Source organism: Rhagoletis pomonella, unplaced genomic scaffold (genome assembly GCF_013731165.1).
Source record: "Rhagoletis pomonella isolate Grant_MI unplaced genomic scaffold, Rhpom_1.0 Rhpom_scaffold_01816, whole genome shotgun sequence".
NCBI classification, from domain to species: Eukaryota; Metazoa; Arthropoda; class Insecta; order Diptera; family Tephritidae; genus Rhagoletis; species Rhagoletis pomonella.
Window position 1 is genome coordinate 1 of NW_023460370.1, and position 20,683 is coordinate 20,683.

At 34.6% G+C, this 20,683-nt stretch overlaps 1 protein-coding gene across 1 annotated transcript; it reads left to right on the forward strand.

Moving 5' to 3' along the window:
• Positions 1-4,721: 4,721 nt before the first annotated feature.
• LOC118752757 lies at positions 4,722-20,243 on the forward strand (the record flags this gene model as incomplete). The annotated part of the gene is made up of 2 exons (XM_036487630.1): positions 4,722-5,015; positions 20,074-20,243. Coding segments are annotated over 2 exons (464 nt in total), but the record flags the coding sequence as incomplete, so codon positions are not given.
• Between the last annotated feature and the right edge of the window lie 440 nt (positions 20,244-20,683).

The window sequence follows — 20,683 nt, forward strand, 5'->3', positions numbered from 1 at the left end:
AAGTATGGAAGAAATGCTCCACAGATGAAACAATGAACTGGGTTTTTTATTAAGTGAACCTCCTTGCTTCAAGACATTTGAATTCGTCAGCCGTGTCTTAATTAATTCTTTGCTCAACCACCGCAAAATCAGAAAATTTCATTGAACTGAAATTGAAAATATTGTAGCTGACTGCAGCCTTATTTTATTCATAGACGCAAAACAAGCTTAATAACTGTGGATATTTATCAAAACAATATTATCGATATTCACACATAAATAAATATGTATATATTTTTGTATGCAAGTACACAAACAACAAACTCAACTTTTCTCGCCCTCACCCGCTGTGCTAATTCATGGCATTATGATTCGCTCACACCTTGAAGGTAAGCTCATAACTTATGTGCATAAATATGTACGTATTATGTATGTATGGATGTAAGGTTACGCATAAAATATTGAAAATTCATCAACCATTGTGAGAAAACAGTCTGACGTTGTCAAGCAACCACCAATATTGAATATAGCAGCAAGACAAAAAAGTAAATGCCAAGCGATTGAAAATCTCTCTATCTACATACATACATACATGTAGTATGTACATATGTACGGTTGAGTGAGTAAACATCGAATGGCATTTGCGCCATCAAAATTAATTAAAATTTAATTAAAATGTTAAAGTTGGCAGCCATGCAAAAGCGAGCGCCAGTGGATGTTGTATCTATTAATATTTGAGTATGTGTTTGTGTAGATGAACTATTTATGTATTTACCCTGCAGGGAAAGCTAATAGTTGTGAACTAGAATTTTAACAGTTTGCGTTTCAGCCCTGACGTGGTATTCCTGAGGTCCAAGGTTCGATTCCTGGCGCAGGGGATATTTTTTATTTTCTTTTTTATTCACTTTCTAATCAGGGTTTTTATTGTAATTTTTATAGTTATGCCGATTTCGTTTCTACCAAAAAAAAATGCAACCTTCTCTTTGCCCTCTATGCACAAACACTAAAAAGAGGGAAATGAGGAGGCAAAATTTTTTGTAGAAACGAAATCGCCATTAATTTACAATATTTGTTTTTTTTTTGGTAATGGCACAAGTATTATACATATGGAAATGTATGATTTTTCTGGAATGTATATAGGTTTTTAAGTTTGTTACTTATATTTAGATTGAAATAATTTAATAATTAATTTGAAAAATCTGAACCACCTCCAAGCGGACTCGAAACTGCGACCCCTGAGCCAGAACCGGTAGCCTTCACGTGACGCCACAACCGACCTTACTAAGAAAAGGAATTAATTGCGTTTTATTTGTGGCTTTGGCAATTCAGATACAGGCAGATGTTGCTGAACGCTTAAGTTCTTCGAAATTGTCGAACTTGTAGGCAGGGCTGCCAACTATGCTCAGCTATGAAGTGCCATATTGAGGATAAAAAAGTGCCAAATAGAAAAATAAAAGTGTCCAAAAAGGTGTCATTCTTTGTAATTCTTCCCATTTAGCATACAAATTAGAAGCACATTCCTAAAACAAAAGTCCAATGCCAAAGAAGTTCGAAACAAGGATTTTATAAAAACTTATTGAAATATTAAAATTTTTCAAAAGTGCTATTGAAAAAGTAAGTGCCATTTGAAGTAAATTAGGGCCAAAAATGGCGCGGTTTGAGCCAAGTTGGCAGCCGTGCTTGTAGACCAGTGAATGAACTGGTATTTTTACTTACTGGTTTGGCTTTTCACTGCAGGGATATGTATCACAATCACATATGAAAGTGAGCGCATAAATGTGTATATGTTCCACAAATACAGTGGCGAGCAAACAAATAGTGACGCGACATTTTACCAAGTTTTGGTTATTTTTTCTTTGTTTATTTAATTTAGATTATTTTTTTAATTTTTTATGAAGCTCACTATCTTACAAAAACCATGTAAGTCCGAATTTAAAGTTTTGTACTCAAATTAAGAAAGTTCGAAAAAGTTTCATAAAAATTCCAAACTTTTTAATAAAAATTTTCCCCAAAAAAAATTGGTAGTAAGTTTTGTAGCCCATTAAAGTGCACCGTTGATTTTTGGCATTTTCTTATGACGGTGTCACGCATTCACTTCCATACAAAATACATATGTTCGACAATTTTCTTATATGGAGAAAAAGGCACAACACCATGAGCAAAAAAAGTTAGAAAACTTGACGGTAGGTCCTAGCAACTTTAAACTTGCACTTTTTTGTACTAAAATTTAACCCTCCGTTAAGCAAACGGGTCTTACCAGGCCGTTTTCTATTTTTTTTGAAGAATAAATGTATTTAGGAATGAGACATCCTTTAGAGATTTTTTGAGTTTTCCTAAAATTTGATTACCTATTCCGAAAAAAAGCAATCGGAATCAGAAAGGCAATACGAGGATAATTATAAGGACTTTTCGCTTTAACGTAACATTTAGGCAGTCAATTTTACACACACACAAAGTCAACAAACTCGCAAAACTAAGAACCAAATATAGTAAAACTGCGGTTTCTAGTTTTTCTATTTCACTTTTTTAAAGTACTTTGGAATACAAAAAAATTACTTAAAAAATTAAGTGTAATGTAAAATAAGAATATGGCTACCAAACGAAAGAGAAAATTCTGTGGAATTGAATAAAACTCTATTTTTTTTTTGGAAAGAAGAACGAACAGGTATTGAAAATGTCTTTTTAAAACTTTATTCATGAAAATTATTGAAAATTTCCAATAATTATTCCGGAATAATTATCTTTTAAGCACTAATATGTACACTGCCACATCGGCGAAACTCGTCGTTCTAACACCATCAGTTTAGGATACAAAAAAATTCATTAAAATCACATTTTTAGTACCTGTTCAACCTTTTTACAATTAAAATCATTGAAATCATGAATATATAAATATATATTTAACTACTATATTAATGCACGTCAGAAAAACTCTGAATTTTATGTTACAGATGAAATTTTGTTGGTCTGTGTAATAATGAATAGTAATAAGCAAAAAAAAAACACATTACAGCGTCGTATAAATAGCATTTGTATGTATCACCATATACATGAAAAGATTTGTTGAAATTCTTCGACTTTTTATAAGCGCAAAGTTTGTAATTTTGACTTACATTGTTTTTGTTTGATAAGAAGGAGTCATACGTTCAAAAATAAAAATAAAATATATTAAGGAAGCAAGAGTAATAAAGCCAAAACTTTTTAGAAGGTTGCGTCCCTATTTGTTTGCCCATGAGTGTATACATATGCATGTTTGTAGGTACATACGCTTGAATGTACACATCTCTTTACCCTCTCGCCAATGCCAAAATAATTGTTGCCGCAGCAGCAGCAGCAGCAACTGGCTGCTCAACGAACTGTTGCTCATTATGAAAGCAACATAAGATGGGCGTGGTGATTGAATCCATAGAAACAGAATGCCAATATTTGAGCATACATGCATACATACATTCCTAAGTGTTAGTAGTTAAAATTGAATTTGGTGTTAACAGCAAAAACAACAAAAATAGAAGAGAATAGAGCAGCCAAGCAAAAAACGAAAAAATCAAGCTTCACCAAAAGGCGTAGGTGGCGACCGCAACATTGTCGAACAGCGATTAATTTGGCTGGTACAACACCCCATAGCAACGAGGAAGCGACGAAACTCCCACAAAACGAATGAACTGAAGCGTCGTTTTTCTCGCGTAACTATAAGTTAGCTGTTAGGCGTGTCAAGTGCAAGTCTTTTTAAAAAGTTTTGTCAAACTCAAGAATTTTCAAAAGTGTTAGCAGGAGCAGTTAGTTACACCTTGCATGCGCAAAGTGGCTTTCGAAAGCAATTTTTATTTCCGAAAATTTAGCTTTCCGTTACTACTTTTGATCATTCTACTTTACAGGTTACACCTTGCAATATTTATTGCCGAAAGTGTTTGCTGCAAATCAGCGAAAGGACTTTCTGGCAAAATACGTAGAAAAATCACTTGTATTGCCACGTCTAACAGCACTTTAATACAAACATGTATATACATATGTGCGTTAGCTTTTCATGTGGGTGTATACATACATACATATGCTTGTATTGTGTATGAATATAAGCGCGCTTTAGTAGTCACTGACGCATTCGCTGCCAAATTTGACACCAAAAGTTCACACTTGGCGCGGACGCCGCAAGCATCACTCTGCCAACATTTGATCCTCAACAAAGCTGTCGACATATATATGTATTCATGTAAGTAGATACACTCCAACATACACACGTGGAACAAATGCGCTGTTGGGCATGACTTCTAAGTGACACGTACCACAATCGCTTGTAGCGCAAATGTGCCTGAAATAAATCGTAAAAGTTGGCGGAAACTGAAATTTTTTTGCGTTGACATTTAAATTTGAATTTTTATTGGAAAAGCGTACTTGGTGACGGTATTTTGTAGATTTTGTATTGGAGACAGGGGATCTTAGAGCCGAAGTATTTTTGGAAATTAGTTCAAATGCTAATTAAGTATTAGCAAAAATCTTGATAATATTTTTTTATAATTTTTTTTCAGCATTTTCAACTCTGTTTGATTTTGTTTTTAATTTATTTTCTCCTTCTTTGTAAATTTTACGTTTTACACATATGTACATAGATCTATGAGTTTTTCATAGTTTGTCATCGAAAACCAGTTGCCTCCTATCCCCCCTTCAACTCCCATTTTTAGCATTTTAAATATTTTTCTTTCCACAACTGTGCTGTCCTCTCATACCTTCTTTCCAATTCGTTTCAGCAGAAACATCCGCATGTGATATTTGAGGCACGCACTAAAGCCAATAAAGGATGCGCCAATTCGGGTAATTTAGATTCGTGGCGATTGTCACGGCGCACGAAACACCTTTCAGCGGGTGTCATCGATGAAATTCATCCGAATGGTGCGGGCCGATATAAGCGCGATGTACGCGAGGCGACTAAATACATCGAAACAGCCATCATAGTGGACAAAGCGATGTTCGAGAAGCGCAATGGCAGTACACGTGCCGAGGTCATACACGACGCCATACAGGTGGCGAACATCGCCGATTTGGTAAGTGAAGGAGAGGGGAGAATATCTATACAGAATTGGGTTGATTTTGAGTCCGCTTTCAATTAAGAAATCTATTTATTTTTTTATATGATTCGTCCGAAAAATAAAAATAATAATTATATGTGATTTGATTTACATTGGAAAAATTCGAAAATATGCTTGTCTTACATAAAAAAATAAATTTTGTTAGTTGGCGAATCACGAGTCAAATTGATTTGCTCCACAAATAAAAATTATTTTTTTTATTTGGTCGATGAATGAAATCACAAATATTTTTTGTTTAGTTCCCGACGAAACAAATCACAAATAAATGTTATCTTTTATTTATCCGACCAATCAAATCAAGCATAGATTTTATTCATGACTTGATTCTTCAAACAAATTTATATTATTTAGTATTTGCACCTTTCAATTCAATAATAAATTTTTTTGGGATTTCAAATCAATTTGACAGAAAATATTTTTAAATAACTAAAAACTATTGACAATTAGCGTTCGCTGCTACATAATTGCAGTGGTAAGTACCTACTTCGCTGCGACTAAACATTTTCGCATTATTGTTATTGTTTTCTTATTAAATTTTTTCATGACCAAACGCGTGCATACATGGCGTATGAGCAACATTATTTGCAGCTCAGCTCATACATGTGTATGTATCAGGGATGTTAATTGATTGGCTTTTTACGATCATGGGATTTTCGGGATGTCGTTATCACAATCCCGGGATCCCGGAATAAGTCCCGGGATTTAGATATTTATTAATTTTCAATGACTTAAATCGAAAAAATTGCTTCTAGATTGTTTGAGAAGCTCTCCTACCATAAAATAAATAATGCATAAATAAATGGGCTTGAAACCTACTTTTTTTATTTAAAGTGGCGTTTTTATTTTAAAGGACTTTTGTAATTTCAGGGATATGATTAATTCCAAAACTTATTTAAAAAATTCAGTGCATTGTAGAATAAAAATATGTATACCAAATAAAAGGAGGGAAAGAAGGAAGGAAATTTCTTTAGAATTAAAAAAAATTTTAATTTTTTGGATTCACAAGGACGAATAGGTAATTTTTTAAGCTGATAAAGTTAGAAGGACGAAATTCGAAGATGTTGTCGAGTTTATATAAGTCCTTAACATAGAATTTTTTCAAAAACAAATATTGTAAAATTTCAAGGAAGAAATTGTAAAAGGACATTTTCAATACCTACCAGTCCATATGCACAAAATTTGAATCTGATTAATTGGTTATTTCGCCAATCGTCAAAAGTTTTTAAATTAATTAAAAACATTTCCTGCAAGATTGCCATTATTTTAATCACTACAATTGTACGAACAAAAGTTGTCGATTGATGTTGTTGATTGGGACTTTTTTATGTCAAGACAATGAACTGGCTGATAAATTGTCGCGCTGTGATTCTCAAGAGCGTCCATGTGGACCGCAGCCATTTATAGTGCCAAGCCAAACGGGACCTCCAGATGCATCAAGGTTCTTATGAATATGGCTCATGAAAATCGTTGATGTAACACTGACACCTGCAAAGCAAGCAAGTGTTGCTTGAAAAAGTCAGAAAGGCAGATAAAGAAGGAGTGAGCTAAGAGCATTGATAGGATTATGCGAAAAACAATGCCTGGGCCGATATATGCTAACTGAGCATTTTCTCAGCCATCCAGTCTTCACCAGACCTATTCGTAAAGTATTCTTTTAAGTTTACAGGCGAGTAATGATATCGCACATCAACCCGTTTTCTGCTCCCCTCTTATTTCGTACTACATATATGCCTAAAGTACACATGTAAACAATGGCTGAACACAAGTTCGAAGAACCACTAACTTTTTGAGACATAAGTATTTACGTACTTTCCAAAAAGAATTTCTTTAATAGCTGGCAACTCTACCGCTCGCCGACTTAAACAAAAATATGGCTTCAATAACATCCAGCCTGTCATGTGTCTCTAATCTCCAAATGATTTGAGTGCAGCGCATTCAGCAGTCTAATCCAAGATCGAACAAAAAGAAACCCAAAGCATCATGCACAAATCTTCAGAAAAGCAATTTTACGGTTGCCCACAAATCTTGCTAGACCACGAGTATGCAGCTGCATAACTGTTGGTTGCCTTTTGCGTAAAAAGCTATAAACTGCCGCATTCGAGCGCCTTGTTACCTTGCAAACCGTATTCGACTGCATTCCCCTTTACAGACCGCCTTGTTTGCCAAATGCATACATACATACATACATACATATATACGACTATGATGCTGCGTTCTCTTTCCTTAATATTTGGCAATGCTGTAGATATGCGCTGGCGAAATGAAATAATCTACGAAACGAAAGCCAGTACAGTAATGCTTGTCCTTTGTGCCCTTTCAGTTGCCTCCATTTTTGCAGCTTGCTTTTTCAAATAAATTTTCATTTCTTTTATATTTGTCCTGCACTCACTGTCCTTATAACTGCAAAAGGTACTCGGCTCTTCAGCGCTGCACTTTGTGCTTTTCAACAAATTTTGTCTCCTCTTTTAGTAACTGATTTTTTGAAATTGAAATTAGACAGCGTCTTTAATACTTAAGATGGCGTACTTTGGAAGTATTAAATTTAGTTTTGACTCTAGTGGCTGTTTTTAGTATTTAGAACTCAAAGCAAATTAGATGAACTCAGCGCACAAAAGAAGCACCTTTGCGGAAAATGTTTGTCAAGTGTACGAAATTAGAAGTGTAGAGGTGGAAAATTCGCAGAGCTATTTTAACAAATACTGCAAGCACGCAGTTTCACGCTGCCTTTGGTTGCTATAAATAAATAACTGAATGGAAAGCTAAGAAGTTTTAAAATTTAGTGCCAGCGTTTAAGATCAAATGAATTAGTGGTGGCGCCATCTTACTTTTATATTATTTGAGTACTGACTAGGGTGATTGACTCGGTTTTTTTCAAACTATTTTCCACCTGCTTTTTAACCGACTTTAAAAAAAGGAGGAGGGTAGCAATTTGTCGGGATTTTTTTTTATGTATGTTACCTCATAACTTTGGACCACGTTAACCGATTTTTATAATTCTTTGTTTTTAAAGAAAAGGTGGTCCCATATTAATTTGGACCATGACTCTGAAATTTTTATATGAGAATTGAAGTCGGTTTTGTTTTTTGCTTAAAAATTACTTGTTTGGATATCTATAGGCGTTTGTTTTTTTAAATCCTGCTTTTTCGAATATTCGAATATTCCTGCTTGTTATTGGACAAACCGGTCATTTCACTCAAATCTTGACCTCTTAATAAAAATTTTGAGTTTTTCGAAGTTTTTAAAGCATTTTCCAGTTTAAGGGATACCTCTAAATAATTTTAAAATTATATCCTGAGTTATTTTGGGATGAACAGTATATCATATTTGATTCCACTAATTAAATGTTTGGCCGAGCTTCTCAATTTTTGGTCGAGCTTCTCCTCCAACTCGTGTTCTGCTTTTTGATGTTGTGACATAACTGGAGAGATCTACACTTTTACTCCAACTCCGCAGAAGCTTTTTTATGGCAGAAGTACACTCGTAGGTTTGCCATTGTCTGCCGAGGGGCGACCACAATTTGAAGAATTTTTTTTTTAATGTTGCTGGGAACAGAAATTGAACCATGGACCTCCCGAGTAGCATTAGATACATCTAAGCGCTCGGCTATGGCGGAAAATGCACGGCAAAAATCCGATAAGTCCGAAAAAATGCACTTAAGTATTAAAAAAATAGTTAAAGCAAGGGCAAACGTGAGTTTTCCACTGATTTTCATTTGTTGTACTTTTGATCTTAAAAAAAAACTTTGAATTTATTATATTTTGCTCTTTGCTACATAAACTCCATCTTTAATGTTTTTATTGTAATTTTTGGTCATGACTTCATACTAACATAAACACTATCTCTGTATGAAAACTATGTAATCCGGTTTAACCGGATTTTTCTAAATTTCAAAATGGGAACCGGTTTTTTTCAAATTTGAATTTTTCGAGTAATTCGAAACCCGGTTTTGGGAAAAGGTGCATAATCGAACACCCTAGTACTAACATATGTACATAGTATACATTAGGGTGGTCACTTAAAATATGAAAATCTAGAAGCACTCCTTTTAATCCATTCGCTAAAATATAACAATTTTTAACAAATTTTTGGTGGTCGCTAGCCAGGTTTGAAAAAATTTAAATTGTGTTTAAAAATCGCAAAACTCCGACCACATTTTTTCTTTTACCAACTATATACCATAAAGTTTATAAATTTGTTGGATAATTTTCAAAACGCAAAGTTATAGCTGGTCACAGCGTTTTGCCGTGCATTTATTTTCTTTTTTTTTTAATTTAAATTTTCCAAACACTGGTAGCGGCTGCTAAATTTTTTTTAATAATTTTTAATTCATGTGGACATCATTATTTGGTACGTAGAACACCCCGTTATGCATTCAAACTTACATACATTTCTCGATTGATTTTTACTTCGATTGAAGAACTTATTTATCTATATTCTCTGCTGCTAAATTAATTATAGCCAAATTTATGTTAAAACTTTCTTGGAGGTATTCCAGGAACCGCATCTTTTTGAATTAATACGAAGCTGCTGCATTTAATACTAATCTAATTGATTTCACGCACAATGATTCATAAAGCACATAACTATAATCGCATTTTGGCACACATTTATCTACAGCAGCCAAAAGCCACAACATAGCGCGCCTTAAATTAATTTCCAACAATACACATAGATCCTAGCATGTATGTATTTACGCTTTTGTACACAGCCCTAAAATTTTCCCCCAAAGCCAAAGTAATATTTACCTCACCGCTGGATCAATAAATAATTAGTCTCTACATTCCGACCGCTCCTCTTTATGGCCATTTACACCTGCCTCACCATACACCAATCCTGACATATACACGTATAATTGTATGACGCACACAAGCATAATCAATTTTGTAATCCTTGAACATGGGCGGCTTACGGATCAGCTAGGCACACAAGTTCACAGAGCACTCGCCCAGTACTAAATGCGTGTTTGACACGTACTGTCGATGGCAACGGGCTAGAGCTGAGCAGTGACAGAAAGTTAAGAGTCTAGAAGCCAAAATCAGGAGTGGAGTTACTTTGTACATATGCTCAACCCCAAATCGTTTTTCCAACGGTTCCTACAATCAGTCCTTTTGGAGGATTTGTCCTTTAAATTTAGCTGGCCTAAGATGTTCTAAAAAGTTTTACGTGCGGAAAAATAAGCAAAGTTTGTAGAAATTTTGGTGGTTTGGTGGGAAAGTGCCATGGTATAGGTTAGGACGTACGACTTTTGTATGCAACCCAGGCTTTTTGTGAGGTTTGATACTCTATTTCTTAGCATCAGCCGTTTTGGGGCAGTACCGCCTCATTTATGCTTTTCGCTAAAGAGCCTTGTCTTCTCCTTCCTCGTGCAAGAATTTACTTCATCCCCCAGTGGCTTCATTTTCTCTTTTGGAGCCATAAAACTGTGCGATAAAAATCAAGAAATTTTAAAACACACGAAAAAATCAATATACTATATGGCGGCAGGTTTTTGAAGTTTCAGTGTTACGAATAGTTAAAATCTCTTTTTTTAATAATTTAGCAAAATGTAGAATAACAAAATAATAATTAATTAATTTTTGTATACTAAACTAATAACGATAAAAACACGAACTTCGGTGATATGTAAGTGTACATGTTAGTGCTTAACGTATATTTTTAGATACCTATTGGAATTTTTCAAGGATATTGAAAGATGCATTTTTTACGGGCATTTCCAATTCCTTTTCGACCTTGCTCTGAACTTAAAACGCAGTTTTATTATATCTGGTTCCTAGTTTTTTGAACATATTAATTTTTTTTGTGTGTAAAATTGATTGGCACTCGCTAGATCCATGACTCGGGCGCTGTTCCGAGCAACGGAAAAAATAAATCTCTTTTTCTAATAGCGGCCATTTCTGGGCAGGCTGTATCTAACGTCCGAGTGCATTTCTGTGATAAAAAAAAAGCCTCCGATTAAAACTATTTGCCGTTCATTTTACGATTTAGGAGGGTAGACGGAGAAAACCGTAAATCTCTGCATAGGAGTAAGATAAAAATATAGAAAAATATGAGTCCAAAAGCTGATATAATAGCCTACAAGGGCAAAGAAACAGTGACATTATATAATCATTACATTTAACTCCCAAAAAAATTTTACTAACACTCTGCAATGTACCAAGCCCCTACGAATTCAAAGGCATTGAAATCTGAAAGGGCAAGCATGAACACTGCTACCAACCTATTTCGTGATAGCTGGAGGTAGTCCAATTTTAACATCCTAAAAATTTCTTATAACACAAAAAGTGCACTAAGAATGCATTAGATGTTTGGGAGCTATTAGAAGCCCTAACGTACACATTCATTATTGTTTGGCTTATGCGGAAAATACATACATAAGTCGCTTAAACAAGTATGAAGGCTAGAATAATTTTAGGTATAGCTCACATCAAAAACTCAACATTCTTTCGTTTGACTACGGTATTTTTATATTTCATTTACTTTTTGAATTAGTTAACAGGTGGCAGCCCTCTTCAAAAGTATTTTCAAGCTTAATCAATGTTAAATCTCCTTCGCCGGAGACTGCGATACATATTTTAATTAACTGATGAATTAAGTCGAATTTTAATTTTCAAACATGTGTCAACCCGGCTAAAAACAGTTCAGAAGTACAAATTTTTCAAACCCCCTTCGATAGATAACCATATTTAAATAATTCACTTAACTTATAAAATAATTTGAATTTAACTTTTTAATCAGGTGGCAATCCTCTTTCAAACAGGTGGCAATAGTCTTCAAAATATTTTCAAACTACTAATTTCTGAGACCCCTTTCGTTTAGCACCCATATAGTAATACATATTTCTCTTACCCAATATGATTTTTTAAACAGGTGGCAACCTTCCTACAGTTCAGCTAAGAAACAAAGCTTTTCAAAACCATTTTGATTAATACCCAGCGTTTAATAATTGATTTATTTTTTAAGGTAAATTGTATATAATTTTTTAAAAGGTGGCAACTCTTTTCAAAAAAGTAAAACCTTATTGCACACCTAGAGCAGTGCCCGCCAAACACTTTCCTGGGAAACGAACTATATTCGGCCTTCCACATGTACACAATCGGCTTCTTACACGTACACAATCCGAACGTCAACAGAAAGAGTAGCAGAGCAACAAATTTTATTTAGTTGCATGCAAACAAAAGCCGAAGCAGGTTGACGACGCATTTCCGTGCATTATCCCCAACACATTCTCATTTTTTATTTCATAACTAATACATTCTCATTTTAAGACTTCTCTTTTTGGCGGACACTGACCTAGAGTCCAAGACTTTTAGTTTGACGCCTTATTTATTTGATTGCATTGATTATTAGATGATTTTAATTTAATTTTTCAACAGGTGGCAACTCTTTTCGAAAAACTAAAACCAGTTTGCTCATCTACAGACCAAGCGCTTTAATTTGACATCTCATTTACAGATCTTTTATCCTGGACAAAAAATCCCTTCGCGTATTATATATAGGTTTAGATTTTGGACTGCCAAAGAGTATTTGTTGGATACCACTGGATTGAATAATTGCAAAAGCACACAAAAACTCACTCTAATCTGGCATTCTCAACTCCAATCTGGCATTGTAAACGCACTCTTAAAATTATGTAGATTAAACATACATACATATCAATCATTCGATTAACATATGTATAGCCAGTGCATGCAGCTCCAAATTATTTCTACAACAAACTATTGTTCCATTGTCTCATGCAGCTTATGTGGTTATATGTATGTATGCACATATGTATGTACTTATTTCCAGAAGCCGATAATTTCCAACTAAAACCACATACTTTCAGGCATTTCGGCCTGTATGGATGTTATGAATCCTATTATTTGTGACATTGTCTTTTGGTTAGTGTCCTTGCAACAATAGCGTATATTTAGTTTTTATTCCATATTAATAGAACGGCAACTAATCAGAAGGCTAGTAAGTGCAGACAAAACTGAACGCAACAAGTGTACGACAATTACCACTAAGCTGAGCTCACAGTCTTCGGCACGCAGTTATCAGTTCGCTGTCACATCAATCATATGCGGTGATGTTGTAATTTAACAGAATATTGTATTTTGTTGTATATATTTAGGTGGTTTTTCATTGGTGGAATGAAATTTCCAACTAAATTAAAGTCTCAACGCTCCACATTTTCCATCATAACTCATAAGTGATTTTGGTTCACGCTCACGCTCGTTTACAGTGGCAATTTTGTAGGTCACGCACAGTCCTGTTTTATTATTTAGATTTCACTCAAGGCCAGGCATAATAACGTGGGTGAATTCCAGATTATCGCGTGCAGAAATTTTTACCAAAAGTTTTACTTATAAACATCCTTCAAGTCGCTAACGACCAATGAGTTCATCACGCACACAAATCTCAAGGTCATACCTATAGAAATGTAACAATCAATAGAGTGCAGCTCAAACTTAAGAAGTTATTAGGAGGCAGGAGGGAGTCAAAAATATAATTTATATCCAAAAGTATTATTCAGTCCAAAAGACTACAGACTCATTAGTTGGTCCTATTTTTTTCACTAAAGATCAAGGAACCACCATGACATGCCTATATGTAAGGAAAAATCTACAGAAATGGCGCTACACAAACGGATCTAGGCATTATGTTAGGAAATTACTGCATTGCATTATGTAGGAGACGACAAAGATTTTAGGGCACAGTTGATCATATGGCAACTGCTTTGCTTTGCTGACATCACGAGCTGTTTCAAAGAGGAGTAAGGGTTTTCGCATCTCTGTAGCATCACGAAGGCTTCCACCCCGTAGGCCTAAGTGTGGTGGTGGGAAGCTAACCGAACCTATCACTAAAAAAAAGTAAGTGCGCCTGGGCCACACTGGAGAAGTGAAACTTACGTTATATACATATATCTTTTGTCTCATAACCAATATATGTACATACATACATACATACATCTGCTTTTGCTTAAGGTTATATTTTTTGTCTTTTTTCTGTCAAGATCCCTACCTCTACCCCTGTTCGTTCTAATTACATTTATGTTATTCTGTTTTCCCTTATCTTCATTTTTATATTTATACTCTATCTATAACAAAATCTATAGTAACACCCAATAAAATATCGATACCAAAACCGATGTTTAACATTTTTTATTGAAATATTTTTCAATATGTGGCTTTCTTCGTTTAGATATTTCAGTTTAAAAGCTATTTAAGTACCCTTTCATTTGACATCAAATTTGTTTAATTTGGATAAGCGGTTTGTTTATTATGCAGAAAGAACTTTTATTTCGGAATAATATTCGTAACAACCCTGGTATGTATATATAAGAAAAGTATTTAAATTTACCTTGGTCTTCATTTTTGCCTTTATCCTTTCGCATCTTTGTTTTTGTTTTTATTTTTCCTTTTGTCTTTATCCTTTTCTTTATCTATGTACGCAGTCACCTTTACTTTCAATATTGTATTGGTCTTTTTCTAAGTGTTATTCTTTAACCTTTTATTACAAATTTTTATCAAATTAATACCAGCCCCAACCATTTCATTTCCGTTGCACCATTTCCATTGCGTCATTTCCGTTGTACCATTTCCGTGTGGAACTTCCGTTGAATTTGCCAATTTACTCCCAACCAAACAACCGCCGCTAAAGAAGTTTCACTTAAAAAAACCTTATAAAAAAGAGAGATAGAAAGAATCTCAACATCTGATTGCAGCACATTATTTTGCTACATTTTTTTATTTTACAAGCACTCTTCCCTGGCAAGTACATATATTTGTAAAAAAAGTGAAATTAAAGTCAAATCAGTTGAACCCAACTATCCGAGCTTTGACCATTAAACTCAAGCAAAACAAAATCTCAGTACTCTGTAAGGACAACATTAGCAGACAATTGCTTATTTTCGAAATTCTCCACATGCCTCGAAATATCTCTTAGAAACCAAATTTACATCCTCTATTCTAAAATGCATGCAGTGCACATATGTATGTTTGTAGATGTATTTACGCATAGCACAGTGCTAAATAGATAAACACTTCATATATAATAACATCCATACAGTATGTTTGCGCGTATGCACATGTGTACGTATGTATGTGTTTCTACATGAGAAGCCTTGCCAAGATATTCGCACACTCGTTGCCATGCACAGGCAAATATTTATGAGCTTGCTTTTTGTTTGGACTTAATTGTATTTTCTAGGCTTAAATATTTTATCATCAATGCCTACAATTATGAAGATTAATTGAAAGGCTTTGGGATGCATGCATGCGAAGAGCATTCATCTATCATCTTAAAGCAATGCAGAGCTAAGGCAAAGGGAAATAATTGAATGTATTTACACATACATAGATGCATAGTATGTACATTAGACCCTACCACTTTAGAAGCAAGCAAACAAAAATCGCCTTACACCCCCGGGTCTTAAAGTATTTTTGCGAAGCAATTTTGAAAATATACATATTTCTTTTTTGTGCCGAATCATTTTCCGCTGACACCAACATTCGGCAATAAAAAATGTTTAAAAAAGTTTTACTGAAATAATCAAGGAACTTCCGTAGCAAAAGTTGTATGATGTTAAGCGAGCTTTAATTTACTTACATTAGGGTGGTAGGAACTGTGATCTGATGCGTAAGTACTAGAACGGGGTACTTGAATTTTAAAATCCGCCACTAATGCCAAATATATGACGAAAAATTACAAAAGGCGACCCTTAAAAAAATCACCATTTCGTTGAAATCGAAATACTTCTTTAGCAAAAGTTTGCTGATTTTAAGCGAGATTTAATCTACTGAGATTATGGTGGACGTTAGGATGATATCAACTGAGCTCTTCAATGAACCTTCGAACAAAACAATTACCTCCTCGATACAAAAATATCGATATATCAATCTTTAAAATCCGTCTGTAAGTACAGAAAATAGCACGAACAATTATTTGTTTTTGTTATTTTTTTGGCCTTTATAACAATTATATTCAACAATTTATATTGAGCTCGAGGCCGTTTTAAATGAAAATTTTTATTGTGGAAAAGCAACAATAATTAGAAGAAATGGTAGAAGTGATAGCTATTTCTTTCAGTAGGATTCGAACCGACGATCCCACTGACTCAGCCAGTTGCCTATGCACCGTGCTAAGTACGCCTTGTAAATTATCGTTTGCTTTTTTCCACTATTTTCATTTTTGTTATGCCAACACAATCAAGCGCAGCTATTCAGCTGCAATTCACTTGATCATGTGGTTGTTGGTATTGTTGGTTTTTTGCTAATAATTCTATTTTTAGAATGTTTAACTTTTAGGTGTGCTCGTCCTTAAGTTATTTGTTTTTGTTATTTTTTTTTTGGCCTTTATAACAATTATATTCCACAATTTATATTGAGCTCGAGGCCGTCTGGTGGGAGCTGCCCACTGGTGGAAATCAAAGGGATGTAAATGTAAAAACACGATCCCCACCTTCGTCCAAAACAAATATAATTTTATTTTCGAAATCGTCTTGAAAAAACACTTTAAACTCAGAGGCGTGCGCCAAAGTTGTTTTTCTGGTACAAATTTATTATTTACAAGCTGTTACATATACATATGTATGTTAGGGATGTTCAAAAGTGCATATTAGAAGAGTAAAGCCTGAATTTCAGTGCTCTCACGCCCTAGTATTATTTTATTTAAAAAAAAATATACCCCCGTTTTTTTTAAACAAAAAATATTTAGAGGGCGCCCAAAGCACCGAAAGTTTCCTATTCACTTTAAAGGGTGAAAAAAATTTATAGAATCCTTGAAAATGAATATTTTTCCATTTTTTGATAGTAAAAATTTTTTAGGGGTGCCCCAGTGCATGTATTGGTTGGGCATATGAAATAGTGAGTAAGTATTAAAAAATGGTTAAATAAACAATTAGATATTATTACTTGTAGTCTACTGAAAAGAAACAGAATTAGCCGATTGAAAAATAAACAATTTGAATTCTATACCATTTCTAAAAAATATTTTTTTCACATATAAAATACATGGGAAACTTAGAGCGACCGTCTAAATATTTTTGGATTTCATAACGAAAACAAGGTATATTTTTTCGATATAAAACAGTACTATTGAGTGAGAGCATTAAAATTCCAAACTTTACTTTTGTTGAACCACCCTAATGTACATACATACATACATACATATGTAGTTACGTATATTACGTGAGGTAGTTGCTAAGATTACGTTGCTATGAAAATAATGAAAATGAAAATATTTCAATAAGGAAGCAAGAAGTAGCGTATACGCACTGCCGTACACTACGGTGACCATGCCGCCTAACGACTTGGCTTAATTATAGGCATTGAAATAAAACTACAACGCATTCGTCATACATGTACATATGTACATACATATGGTATATACAAACTCAGTGTGTCTTGAAGTTGGTTGGTTTTGCTGCCATACAGAATGTTGCTCTTTAAGATCTACTCAAAAATTGTTTTTACTAAGCTTGTACTGAAGCGCCCTTTATTATTCTTTCTCTAACCGTATCTTTACTTGCTTCAATGAATAAAATATATGCATGTGTATGTGCTCCTTCTTCCTTTATGCGACTTACAAGCTCCATTTGTTCTTGTTACTATTTTACTACGTCACTAATCCATGCATCAGTCACTCATTGCCCATACAGTATTGTATGTACATACATATATTCTCCCATAGCGGCATTCATTTTCTTTTATCTCACTGCCTGTTTTACCTTCCCAAGGCAATTGTTTTTCTCTCTGCTACCCATATTTTAAGCCTCACCTCCTTTACCTCATCCTCTCTGTCATGGCCGTACGTCTAGCACTTCCGGTAAATCCATTTTATTTATTGCTCAAGTCACTGTCGGCATTCATTAGGTCATTAGTTAAGCATCGTCTTTATGTGAGTAAAGTCTCCTTAAACCGCCTTATCGTATTTATGTTGCACTATGAAAGCATTGGCTGGCAGCGTGCAAGTCGCTCTGGTGATCGTCATGAAAACATTTTGGTTATCTTTTGTGTTAGCGTAAGCTGTGCCTCCCGTGCCGCAAGTTTGTATAAGTATATATGGACAGTATTATGAATGGATTTGTGATTGCAGCCTTGCATGTGTAGTTTATCATACGCTCTTTCAAAGCTACTAAATTGGTAGTACTTGATCTATTAGTGTTGTACTATTGTCCTATTTTACATACACATAAAGGCTAATTATGTATTAAACACGCATGCAATTAAGGCCACAAGTTAATCAAAATATCTGCTTTACTTAAAAGAAAAAATGTATTCAATCATATCAAATAAAAAAAAACACAATTATTTGCTTAAGGCTAATTTAAAATACTCAAATACAGTCTTATTCCAAAACCGACTCTGGCGCAAGTTATGACTTTCGTTTAAATTAATTGCTCTCGCCTGCTAGATCAGTCGATCCCATTTCTGGCCATCATTCTAACCTTTTAACCCTTCCTCGCTCCTGCATAAAATGAATTTGTCGAATTCGTGTCTTATTTACGGTTAAAAGTCGATACAATATTTATCTGGTTTAGTCGTAAATAAATACTTCTCGAAATCTTTTCGAAATGCCCATCCGTTTGCGCTTTTGGTCTTTTTTCATTAAGTACTCTCTTGAGGATACTTCCCTACCTACTTTTATTTCCTCCAATGAGATCATCTGCTGGTTATCGGGAATGTGTCTAACACTTTTCGTAGATGCAAAGACGTTTATGTAAATCCATTTACCCAAATGAAAAAAGATGATACAGATGTGCCCAGAAATTCAGCTGATTTCTCACTGATAGCTTGGTTTTTTTATTAGCGCATTTTTCGCAATTAACTGGCGCATTAAGAAATTTGCAGCATTTCTTATTACTTCACACTCCTACCCAACTATGCACTTGTCAAATGGTGCAGTGAAAAATGGATCTTAGATCAAAAAGTGAGCTTCAGCTTCAAATACAATTTCCAGTAAAACTTCTTAAGCTTCAGCTTACTTCATCAGAGCTAAAGTGAAGTCTGAACAGAGGCGGATCTTGGATTTTACTAGAGGAGGTTTTAATTTTATCACTTATTTGATTTAAAGACGGTTATAAAAAACTATCAAGAAGTATCTTTCCGAGCAGGCACAGATTTTTCGTTACAAAGCTACAATGACGAACTGACTACGATAACTCTTTGGAGCCAAATGGCGGTGGTGAGACCTATATCCTCTTACGAGACTTGGATGCCCTCTACAAAAACGTCAACACTTACATTTACAGACTTATATTCCTTTTTAGTTCAGGGTCTTTCAGCCGGAACTTATGGCTGGATTTGTCAAAGTCTACATTTCTGATTCAGTGTGAATGAAATCTTCGCCTTCATATCGAAATTTTCACTGACAGCCAGGCGACATATAAAACGATAAGTTGCCTTGAAACCAAAATTCACTGTATTATTTCAAAATTTTTTTGGAACAGTACTAACTAAAGACAGTCCTCATCTTATGAAACATTACCGATATACGTATGTAAGTAGTTGTAGCTTTATCTGGAACGATTTGTAAATCGAGCGATCGACCTAGAATTAATAACCATACAGGGTTGCATTGTTACCTGCTTAATGTCTGTGAGAGAAAGTCAAACTTGTTGGGCTTAATTCACAAAAAGTGAGTTCAAGCTCCGACTCGTTTTTCAGTACAAATTCTTGAGTTTGAGTTGACTTCGTTGGTGCAAAAATTGATCCTAAGCTTAATCTCACTTTTTATGCATGAGACCCATTATTTTCACTTACAAATCCACCCTTGAAATAGGCACTTAGATCTACTCGATGAGGCAAATATTTTTCTTTTCTATACTGACTCGGTTATGAGGGCTTTCATGAAAATGTAGTGCTTTAATATTAAAATTGTACTATTTAGAGTTAAGCATAATAATTATTTATCATATAAAAATTAAAAATTAGAACATAGTTTTAATGATTGCAAAAATAATTTACTCAAGAAACTTTTCATTTGTTATGCAATTTACTAACACCATCGTCTGCCTTCTTCTTTTCCACAGTACTTTCGCACACTCAATACCCGCGTATCGGTGGTGTACATAGAGACGTGGGGTAAGAACCAGGCCGTCATCGATGGCAGCAAAGACATCAGCAAAGCCATATCGAATTTCAATGACTACACATCGCGGAATCTCTTCCAGATCGAACGCGATACCACACAGCTGCTAACGTAAGTAAACAAACTATACAGAATACAAACAAAAAGATTTAGTTAAATAAATGTGATGACTAAATCACAAGCGTTAGCACTCACGCCAACGCGCAATGCATTAGGCAAATACACAAATAGCTAGACAAATAAAATTAATTGAAATGGACTTAGCAGAGCTGAATTGTATTGAATGGAATTGAATTCAATGGAATTGAGTGTAAAATCGTTACGCAGCAAATTTAATAACTCTATCGCTCTAACGCTCGACTGCGTATTAGCTTTTGGGTAACACTTGCCGCCGCTAATGCACACAGAAATGACAATTAAATTCACAAATGCATAATTAAGGCACAATCTGGGTATACCTATTGTAGCAGCAACAACAATAGCTGATTGCCTGCAGATAGAATGTCAGATATGTGCCTACACATTCATACCTACAGACACATGTATGTACA